Source organism: Mugil cephalus, chromosome 22 (assembly GCF_022458985.1).
Source record: "Mugil cephalus isolate CIBA_MC_2020 chromosome 22, CIBA_Mcephalus_1.1, whole genome shotgun sequence".
NCBI lineage: Eukaryota > Metazoa > Chordata > Actinopteri > Mugiliformes > Mugilidae > Mugil > Mugil cephalus.
Window position 1 is genome coordinate 3618839 of NC_061791.1, and position 11338 is coordinate 3630176.

An 11338-nucleotide genomic window follows, 5' to 3' on the forward strand; every position below is an offset into this window, starting at 1 on the left:
CAATTTAACTGCCATTCCACTCTCTGTACACAGTCTCTGTGTTTCAATGTTTCTATTTTCCTCTATCTTCCCATACGTGGGATAAAAATAAACAATGTTTTATGTGCAAACATTGGCACTGACTTGTTGATCGATTCATTGATTTCACGGGAATCGCGCATGTGAGCAAATATTTATCTTTTTAATTGTATGTTTCCCGCAAATAAAACCTCAATTTACGCAGTTTGCCTTTAATTCATATTTCGTTGTAAGAAGTTCAAATCGTTTTATTTTGAAGGCGATTTCCGCCTAAGCGCGAGCTTCTCTTCGCCACTTTTACCGTTTGGTCGCGTTTACTAACGGTTGAAGCGCCACCTCTCGCGACCACTTGAGGCGCTCTAAGCGGTACGAGCTTTTGTGTGTGTGTCGCGAGGAAGTGTCGGGTATTTTTTTTTTCTTTTGACGGGGCTCTCTGGGAATTGTAGTTTTATGGGGGAAGTTTTAGCCACCGGCGGCTAACCCAACTATCAACTTCTCAACCCGCCGTCCACCGTCGCCTACAACTTCAAGAATGCGCAAGGGGCTGCGTTTAGATGGCGGAGAGCAATGACTGAGGAGTTTGACGAAGATGTGGTATTCGAGGTTTGTGCTGCCGCCGCAGTTTTATCTCGAAACTTGCAACTTGTGCTTTGTCATACCGCGAGCTGAACGTTGTTCACTGAGCTAGTTAGGCTAAAGCTAGCGTCTCAAAATAAAGCAGCCTTCCGTTGCTACGCATTGTCAATCCCAAAACAGAGGCACACATTTTATTCTCGCTGCGCTTTATGCCAAGGAGCTTTGCGGGTCATGAGAAGGGCTAAAGCCGGGGGCTGGTGTGTGCGCATTGTTTGTTTGTTGGTGGTGTTTCATCATTACTCGTGTGGTGGTTAAAGAAAGAAAGAAAGAAAGAAAGAAAGAGGTGGGGTGGGGATGACTACGTCCAATGCGTCGGTTCTGATAAAACACTGTGGATGGTGACAACATGAGCTGCGACTTCGTGTGACAATGCATGTGAGTAGTGGCGTTTAAATTGGCTCCATCGGAATCCTTTATCTTTATTGGGATCCTGTGCAGATGATCAGGTCAAGCCTCCTCCCTCCCTCCCAAAAAAAAACAAAAAACAAACCTAAACACACAGCAGAGATGCTTAGAGGGATAATTTCTCAGCAGCTGGAGGGGAACTGGGTCAGGCATCTTTTTGCACATATTGTGGGCATGGGATATTTTTTATTTTTTATCTCTCGGGCTGATTTGTTTCCGTCCTGGTGTGGACACTGAGCAGCACCGCTTTGTGTTTATCCCTGGATTATAACATGATGACTTGTGCTTGGACTGCGGTGCATCGCATGCAGGCGATGAGAAGAATTTAATCTGAAGCACCAGACGTCTGCGGGAGAGTCTTGACGGTTCGCAGGTTCACATGAGAATGTGTTTTTATTACAGCAGAATAAAAAAAGAGGAGAGACGGAGGCTCCGGATTAGGGTGGAGACCCAACTTTTACCCTCGAATTATGAGGGTGAAGTCTCATTACCTCATACTTTCTCTTTCCACGACTCGCCACCCATCCTGCACTATCTCCTCCTCCTCCTCATCCATCATCCCTCGGTCGCTGCTCAGTGTTTTCGTTTCTCTTTCTCTTTTGCAGAACTCCCCTCTTTTCCAGTACCTGCACGATCTAGGGCACACAGACTTCGAGGCATGTCCGACGGCATCGCAGGAGGAGGAATCCAGCGGAGACCTCGCCTCTCCAGAAGACCCACAGAAAACTTCAGTGAGTTCCTCCCCCCCTCGTCCTCGAAAAATAAATATCGCGCAAACGACGCGTCAGCTCGATTTAGCCTCATGAATCTCCACTTTGCTGTTATTGCTTCGAGTTGAAGCAGAACAGACGCAGACTTAATCAAACAAATGTTTAACAGACGTTTAACAGAGTTAAAGCGTACGTACACATGCAGCCTGGCGTGATGACAGCAACTAGAAGGATGTTATCTTAAAAAATTTAAGTGCTTATAAATAAAAGTTGTACCTCTTGTTTTCTGGAGGTGGTTTTATGATTTTGAGCACTGACGAAAGCTGGTTTATTTCTCGATTCGTGCACAGTATTAAATGTGAACGTGACCATGAATGTCCCTAAAATACATCTGGAATAGAAAGGATGTGCTTTTTCAGACAGTTTAACCTGTTGATTTGTGGCTAATTTCCCTATTTGAACAACAAAATATGCACTGAGTAATTGTGGAAGTTAGATTTGGTTCATTTTAATAATTTTTCATAAAATTCCGTCACATTTTCTTTCATTTATTTCATTATAATCTAAATAATCTTTCAGATTTGCACTCTTTGTGAGGTTAAACAAGGGAATATGGGAATCAGACTGAACCTTTTTACTATTTCATAACGTTTTATGTGTCAGTGCGTAATTAAGGACTTAGTAATTACACGTATCAGCCTCATAAACGAGCAGCAGATCCTATAATACTAATGACTCAAAATAAGGTCGACATGGAGGCATCTTAAAACAGCCTCCATCCTTTATTTTGCTCCTCGGACTGATCTGCATCCCTGACTCAGGACGGGTTGTGAGATTGACACTGTTTGACTTGTGCAGTCAGACAGAAAGTGAATTGATTCGGGTATTGACTCCAAACACCGACACATATCGGCAGCCTCAGACTTGCTTTGTGCACTTTGTTTACATGCTTCTCTTCAGTCAGACATGGCAGGAAGGGCTCCCTACTCTCAGATGCAGGTATTTTTCTTCTCTATAAACCAGATAATATCTTTTTTGTTTTGTTTTTTTTTAGCGAGAAAAACTTTCTTTCCTGCTATTTGTGTGATTTTAAAAATACTGAGACGACTCTAATGCGTTCTCCTGCGTTTTAACCGTGCGATCAGATGATTAAAACTTGAGTAACGCTCGTATTAATCAGACCGTTAATGACTTTAGTTTGAGGAGACCTGTGATTCAGGCGGATGAATAACACAACCCAGAATCACGTGACTCACCGCCCTCCCTCGTCGTCTCTCTCTCCTCCCGCGACTGGAAACAGCGTCGTCGTGTTTGCGTCTTTCAGGAACTTTCCGTGTGTGTCACGCTTCCTCCCCTGTTTGTTCTAAAGAGTCGAGAAGGATGAGGGACTCGGGACGGGACAGGAAAAGCTTTCGGGGTCGTCTCTCCGTGATACATTTCCTGGAGCCCAGATAAAAAAGCTGGAGCCGAGCCAAAAGCTCAGTGAAACCAGACTCTGATTAATGAAGTCACGTGGGACTTAAATACAATACGTATACTGATGCGTTATAGGTCAGGTTTGTTTGTGCTCTTTCAGAGGTGGTGTGATTAGTGAAGTTGTGCAGTATGTTGTAAGTCTTCAGACGTCAGCGAAGAAATAAAAAACGCCTTGTTCTGTCTTTGAAATATACTCTCGGTTGCAAGCATGTGTGACTCTGAGTTTGAAGCTTAAACCTTTAATATTAAGTTGAATTTTTCTAATCAATAAATCTGAAAATAGTAAGAAGCAACCGAGAAAAACATTGAGACATAAGATATTTACAAGATAAGTCGCGTCTCTTTTAATTAATCCCTTATCACTTTACTAAAATATGTTGGATTCGTATTAATGTGCATTTAAAGAAATTAAAATTTGTTGGCGAAATAAAAAAATATATAAAAAATGTCAAATCAACCAAAGATTTTGCGACCCCCTCCTTGCAGTACCTCCACAGACCTCTAGGGGGCGTTTATAATAATTTATCATCATAGAAGACAAAAGAAAATGATCCAATTCTTACATTTACAGCTCATACGAACAAATGTTTTGTATTTTTAAGTTACTTTTTCGTAGAAACCCACATGTTCCATGCTGTATGTTTTCCTGTGCAGACTTTTATTTACGGTTCTCACAACTATTAACAATCAATCCAGGGTCTGGACGCTGCAGAATACTAATGAGACTGAACCTGGATATGAACCGTGATGAGAGTACAGATGTTTTTCCATCATCTCTGGGATTAGCCTCGCTGATACACAGTGGCCTACTTTGACAGCAGCGTTTAATACAGCTGGGTGTTGTGTGAATGCACAGTCCTGGATCTCAGTCTCCCGATCGATAATCAATACGACTGCGGCCTTTAGACTAATAACACTTGTGCGTTTTGCCCCCCCCCCCCCCTAAAAAAAAAAAAAGGGGTCAGCTGCCCAGTCCGGATCAATAACCTGCCACAAACTTTGAGCGCACGCACATCCAGATGCCGTTTTTCTGCGCAAATTCCCAGGCTTTTCTCTGAAAACTGAAAAAAAAACTAAAGCCTAAGCTTGGCCATGCAAACATCTCTTCAGTTTTGAACAAAGCCCGTCTCTGATGCCACTCAGCGCTGTAAGCAGATTAGAACGAAAATAAATCCTGTTCATGATTAGGAATTACACAGTTCTGCTTTAGCTCCTGCAGGAAAAGGCAGAAGTTTGTTGAATGTGAGGTGGTCGTATCTCTCAGATTGTTTGGTGCTGCAGACTTGAAGTAGCTCCTGGTTTATATTTACGCTGAGTCCCGTATACGACCCGTGTGTGAGGGTCTCACAAACACACATTGCACTTATTGTTGTTGCCTGAATGAGCGTGTCTCCTGGGAAACTCCTTTTGACCGTGTGCACACTTTTTTTTTTTGGACCCGAGAGGGGAAGCGAAATGTTTCTATAGTGGGGAAAACTCTGCAGATTCTTTGCTCACTGACGCCATGTGTGATTTCTAGGGAGGATTCTTATGGAGGCTGGCTGAAGCCTTGTGGAGATGGAGTCCGATCCACCAGGCGGCGGCTTCTCGTAAGCTGGAGCAGCAGCTGGTGGGTGGAAGAAGTGGAAACCGTGCAGGATTTTTTTTTTTCAGCCTCTGAAAACCTGCAGCTCTGACTCTTAAACCCGCCTCCGTTGCAGGACTCCGCGTTCGGCCAGTACTCGGTCCGATGCATCCTGGACCAGGACGTGCTGCTGCAGGAGGACGTGGAGCTGATCGAGCTGCTCGACCCGAGTCTGCTCACGCTCGGCTCGTCGTCGCCCTCCGGCTCTCCCGGCCGAGCGAGCCCCCTGCCCAGGCCCGGCGTCATCGCCAGGCCCTCCCTGTGGTACGCTGATCCCAAAAAAGAAACACGCTTCACTGCACATAATCAGACACAAGCAACAACTATAAACTCTCGTTTGGTTGCTTAGTAGATGTTAAAGGCTCTGGTTGCTTAGCCCCTTGTGCACATCTGGAACATTTCCAAGTGAAACCTGCTATCAGCCCGGTCAATGTGGGGCTAGGACAGTGTTTGCTTCTCAAAGCTGAAGTAATTAGGTACCACTCACAGCGAAGTCCACATCAGGAACCTCCATGACCTCCTGGTTCAGGACGTCCTTTTTCCTCTCACCTCTACTCAAAGACCTTTTTTTTTTGCACCGATATGTTTCATGTTTCATGTTTCTGGCTTTTGCACGGCCACGTTTCTTTTCTTTGATTTCTTTTGTCGTTGCACAAACCTGCACATTATTGCATTCTTACATATATTACCAGTCCTCCATTTATTTGCACGGCTATGCTATGCTATGCTATGCTAATGCCATGCTAATGCCAAGCTAACGTCTTGAATTTGTATCTTCTGTCTATTTATTTTCTATCCCAACGCTATAAATCGCTGATTTTGACCAACTTTATTAGATCTAAACCCATACACACTTCTGCAGATACGTGATAATCTAAATTGTGAACCTCCAGGTCCTAATTTGCTCCCGTTCCCCCGTCTCTCAGGGACGTTGCGGGGCTGGTGGGCCTGGCCGCGGTGCTGCTGGGGCTCTGCTCCGCGACGGAGGGCCCGTGGTCGCTGGCCGCCGCCGCCCCGTGGGGGCTGGCCCTGCTGGGCTGGCTGGGGCTGAGGGGCGCCACGCTGTGGAGGCGGGGCCGCATGCAGAGGGCCGTCCACGCCAGGGCCACGCAGCTCCAGTCCCTGGTCCACAACAGCAAGACGCTGACGGGGCTGTCGCGCAAGGCGCTGCGTCTGGTGCAGGAGACGGAGGTCATCTCCCGAGGGTTCACCCTGTAAGTGTGCTCGTTTATCCGCATTACCAAACCGCACGAGCGCAGTCGCCATTAATATCGTGTTAGTTTATGCATGATCCCAGTCTGAATCACAGGCTAATTAACTTAACGTGCTCCAGCAGCGCAATAGAAACCAATCTCATGTCTTCATGGTTAATATAAAGCAGCTGGTGAGATGTGCTTTGCCTGCCTCTGTGCGACGGTAACAAAACCCACCTTTTTACACTTTGTGCGGCTGAAACAAAAGCTGCTGGTGGATGGATTGTGTTGCCGTTGGACAGAGTTAATAATTGACCTTGTTTCCAGCGTAGAAAGTAAATAAGCCTTTAATCGCATGCGACGTAGCGTAGTCAGTCACACCTCCAGGGTAGAGTCGGTGTCTAGATCGTCTCCTGTGTGTGTGTGTGTCTGTTCCGTCTTTGTCTCTAGTGCCGTTCAGTGTTGTGTGTTGCCCCCCCGCCTTCTTTGGGACGTCTCCACAGTTGTATCACATTTCACTTGTCAAGTTTGCTCGACAGGGTGAGTGCGGCCGGCTCCTTTAGCAGGGCGGCGTCCGGGGCGGTGCCACGGGGCCAGCAGCTGATCGGACTGAGGAAGGCGCTGTACCGGGCGCTCCGCTCGGCCTTCAGGGCCTCGCGCAGGGCCACCTGCCACATGTTGAAGACATATCCTTTTTAATCCGAACTGAACTCGAATACGTGGGACTGATCGTGTTATTTCCACGATGGCTGCTCTTGTCAGTTTGACAGTCTTATCTATGCCAGCGGCGTTAGTCGCGGCGCTCAGAAGCAGCAGCAGCTCGTTTAAATATTTAAATGCTCTCGTCTTTACACGGCGCCCTACTTTGGAAAGTCATAAACTTTTTAAAACCTAACATAAACCGACGCGTTGTGCGTCCTTAACACCTTCCCCTACGTTCCCTCTGAACTCTGAAATCGATAACGTGACCAACTACGTGTCGGCGGTGCCTCTGAAGGAGCTTGGGCCTTGGCCTGGGAGTCGAGCACCTCGGGGATGAACAGGCCCAGGAGCTGACGGACGACTACAGCCTGCCGGCTCTGAAGGTGAGGCCTGAGGGGGCGTCTCCATGCTTAGTGTTATTCACAAGGAAGGCGTGTTCGTGCCCTGACCTCAGTTTAGCTTCGGAAAAACTAAAAAGCCTTGAGGCAGCAACGGCTAAAAGACAAAGAAATAAAGCGTCGCCGGTAATGAGATAAAGAGCCGTAGTCGTGTTGGAGCGTGCACCGAGCTCTACAGGATGTTGTTTATCAGGTATTTGTTGGTTTGTCCGTCCTCCTGCAGATGCTGTTCCAGCTGTGGGTGGGACAGAGCTCCGAGTGTTTCCGTCGGCTGGCGCTTCTCCTCTCGCCGCGCAGGATAGAGGAGGAGGTCGGACCCAAATTAGACACCTCCTCCCCTCTTTCTCCTCTCCCCTCTCCTCCTCCTCCCTCCCCTCCTCCTCCTCCCCTGCACCGGTCCATCGCCGCGGTGACCGAGCCCCTCCACCACGCCCTGGCCAGCTGCCTGGGCGAGGTGCAGCGCAGCTTCGACTTCCACCGGCACTTCGAGACGCAGCCGAGGGCGACGGGCTGCGACCGGACCGGCCGGGCCAGGGAGAAGTGCCGGGAGCTCAACACCCTGCACACCTCCATCCGGAGCCTGCAGCTGCACCTCAAGGCCCTGCTGAGCGAGTGAGGGGCTCACACACACACAAAAGTAGAGAATAACCTCGATCCACAGTGCAGGGAATCTGGGACGTTTGCACCAGCGAAAGCAGCTACAGCCACATTAAACTCTCACCTTGTTTTCACACGCAATCATAAGACGTTTTCTTTTGTAGACTTTATTCAATAAGATGAATAACCATCAATAGCTTCGTTTGTGTTTGGTTTCACCTGACGCTCCAGGCTGTCAGCTGTTTTTAGTGGCGTGAGCCAAAGCTGTGGGTCCGGGTTTCACTGAGGTAAACACGTGAGGGAACTTTGCCTCTTTGATCGGTGGTTTCGTTTACGCCGATCGGTCGATGCCGCAAAAGTTCAGATGGCTTCAACTCTCAGGCTTTCATTAATATTTTATCTCTCTCTCTCTCTCTCTTTTACCGCCACTTCACTTCTACGTTTACGCCTCTTTGTTGTGAAAACGCTCATAACACCCATTTATTTTACTTTATTGGTTTATTTTAGGGGCAGTTCTCATTAATAAATGATGGTTTTACAGGTGTAAGCATGAGGTTAAGAGTCTGTCTGAATTTGAAATGATTCCTCCTCAGGATGATCATCCTGGAGGACGACCTGGAGAAGCTGATGGTGTCCAAGGAGCTGACGGAGTTGACCCTGGACGGCTACCAGGACCTCAGCGACCGGCTGCACCAGCTGCAGCCGCACATGCAGGCGAGCGCCGGCTGCTGGGACGACACCATCACCCAGGTGGAGCGCATGCTGAGACGAGCCAACGCCTGCACAGGTTAGTGACACGCAAACAGAATATAAAAAAAACAGAATCAAGCCGACGACTCGAGCCCGTTTGAGGTCGTCACTAATCGAAACCTCTCTGCAGGTAGTGAAGGAGGCCTGGAGCAGTGTCTTCCTCCTCCACCCGAACTTCCTGCTTCTCCTCCATCCTACCCCTTGATCCTGGACAGAGACCCGGTTCCAGAGGAGCTGGTAAAACGTTTTCGTCTAGAGATGATTTTATAAGATTGCACACAAAAACAAAACGGTGTGACCATCATTTCTTCCGACCAGGAGTGGGAGGCCTACGTGTCCGACTCCGACTCCGACGGAGAAGAAGCCGGGGGCTCGTGGGCCGACATGCTGTCGCCGGAGGAGCGCGAGCGTCAGCGGCGCGAGAGGGAGGAGTCTCGCCGCGTCCTGTCCGAGCTCAAAGCCGTCCTCGGTTTCCGTACGTCAGAGGAGGAGAGGATGAAGAGGAAGCAGCTGCTCTTCAACGACCAAGGTCTGCAGCTGGAGATATTCTGGGAAGAGCGAGGCTCGTGTGTCCGTTCAGTTTTAGGATGATTTAATTAACGCACCTACAGGAATATGCGTAGATGGAGGCTTTTAGCAGGACTGGAGGATGCATTCAATTCAATTCATGCTAAACGTTCTGTGTCTTCTGCCTTTTTAGCTGCTGTGACGGTTCGCGCCGAGAGTTCAGACGCTCCAGCTCCTCCGGGCTCAGTGGAAACTGCCGATGAAGGAGGAAACCACCTATCTGAGCGCTCTGCAGGAAACGCAGGGGAGGAAGGGGAAGGAAGGGACGGCAGGGTGAGGCCTGACCCCTCCGCAGACCCGGTGACGGAGTTCAGCTGTGGTTTGGAGGAGGAGGAGGAGGAGGGGGAGCCGGGAGGAACTTCGGTGTGCAGCAGAGGAGAGTCGGAGCTGCACCAGTATGATGGCGTAGTGGTGGAGGAGGGGGAGGGGGGGGAGAACCAGAACGGCCTGGACTGTTTCCTGAAGCCTAAAGTCACCGCCGTGTCCGTGATGGACAGACTGACGGAGATCCACGGCTCCGAGGCTCTGAGCTTCAGCTCCGTCCTGGCGGCGCAGGTGGCCGCTCGCTCGCACTCGATGGTCCACATGAAGGAGCAGACGTTCGGTGACGACGATGATGATGATGATGAGGAGGAGGAGGAGGAGGAGGACAGACATTAAAAAAAAAACCCCGAAGCTTTAACGGAGCGCCGAGCAGAGACCGTATTTATGTCTGGTTGTCTTTTATCAACACGTTTCTGACGTGGAGCTCCTTCAGATCTCACCCATCCGTCCCATCGTTACCGAACATGACGCACTACAACAGCTGTTTAAAACTCAGGTACCAGAACCACTACAACAACAAAAAAAAACCACACACAGTTTGTCCAGGTCAGGAGGGAAGGAACGTCTGCGGTGAAGATGATGCTTTTAAGGTGCGACGAGATGGAAAACGAATCGTTCTGCTGGACTGTTTATGTTTATTTCCTCTTAAATCACTGTAAAAAAAACTGTAATTTGATGGATAGATGGATATTTTATTTATTTTTTTAGGCAAAGCAAATGTTTCTTTTAGTCAACATGGCGCGTTCAGAAGATTAATCAACGTTCAGGGCCTCGCATCTCGACCTTGTCTGGGACAAAACAGGACTTTTTAACCCACTCGGACATTAACAATAACCACAGCTACGTGATGAAGTGGACTTCGCTGGTTTTAATCCATCTAAACCCACAGACGTCTCCCTGGGTGCTCACTACATACTTCAGATCGCATGGATTGGATGCAGAGAACAAATTTTCCCCCCACGACGGGGTTAAATTAAAGTATTTAATTAATGATTTAATGCCGTGTCAGGTGTTCCTAATAAAGTGCTCGTTAAGTTTACACATAAATCTACAGAGCTGGATGAAACGGAGGAATATTTTGGGTGTTAAATGACAGAAAATTTAGACAAATTAATGAGGAAATAAAAAGTCAGGAGGGTGAATTTATTGCAGTTTCTACATTTTTAGGGGGCGAGTAAACACAAATAGTCCAGAGGTGACACTTCCTGTCTGAACACTGTACAGCAGAAGGTTTAACTCAGCTGATTTGCCCCCAGTGAGAAGGGGAAGCGGGGGGGTTGTGAAGGAACAGGAAGTGAAATGCTATTTTTACTATCAGCTGGTTATTTATGTCCCCCTCCACCTCCGTTTGGTTGTTCTCTGTGCCGTGTGATGGGACACAATCAGGGGGGAGACGGACTTCGAAGCCGAACACACACACACATTCATGAGCCTGAATCCGGAGTTTGATACGAGAAAAACGATTCATGATTCATTCATGACGACGTGTTTCTGTGTTTACGGGGGAAACGCTCAGTGGGAAGGTCTCTCTTTTAATCGTCGAATTTAAAAATACCTGTACGGGTAGTTCTCTCTTTAATGTATGTTCTATTTGAAGAGTCCGACAGCCCTGATGTTTGCCCCCCTTCCTCCTCCTCCTCCTCCTCCTCCCTGGTCTTTATTGTCACCATGTCTGCCTTGTCCCTCCTGATCTCCTCCTGCATTTTTCCAGGCGTGAAATAAAATACCATTCTGGAAGTTGTTCGGTTTTAAGTCTTTCCTCACGCTCGGGTTTCACCGTGGGCTTAAAAAGAAACGGGTTTGTTCGGTTATTTGATCCCTTTTGCTTTTGTCTGACCCACGAACAGCTGCTGTCGCCCTTTTTCCCTCCCCCCTCCTTCAAAAGTAGCCTCACACAAACACACACACAGACAAAATTCAATCAAAGTTTTCAAGTTT

General features: G+C 48.1%; 1 protein-coding gene across 1 annotated transcript; it reads left to right on the top strand.

Moving 5' to 3' along the window:
- Window positions 1–440: 440 nt before the first annotated feature.
- vezt (vezatin, adherens junctions transmembrane protein) lies at window positions 441–11338 on the top strand. The gene is given in 13 exon segments (XM_047575186.1): window positions 441–621; window positions 1665–1790; window positions 4765–4854; window positions 4946–5133; window positions 5796–6083; window positions 6602–6748; window positions 6999–7062; window positions 7064–7147; window positions 7386–7774; window positions 8353–8546; window positions 8640–8746; window positions 8828–9038; window positions 9210–11338. Coding segments are annotated over 13 exon segments (2451 nt in total). The 5' UTR covers window positions 441–585; the 3' UTR covers window positions 9737–11338.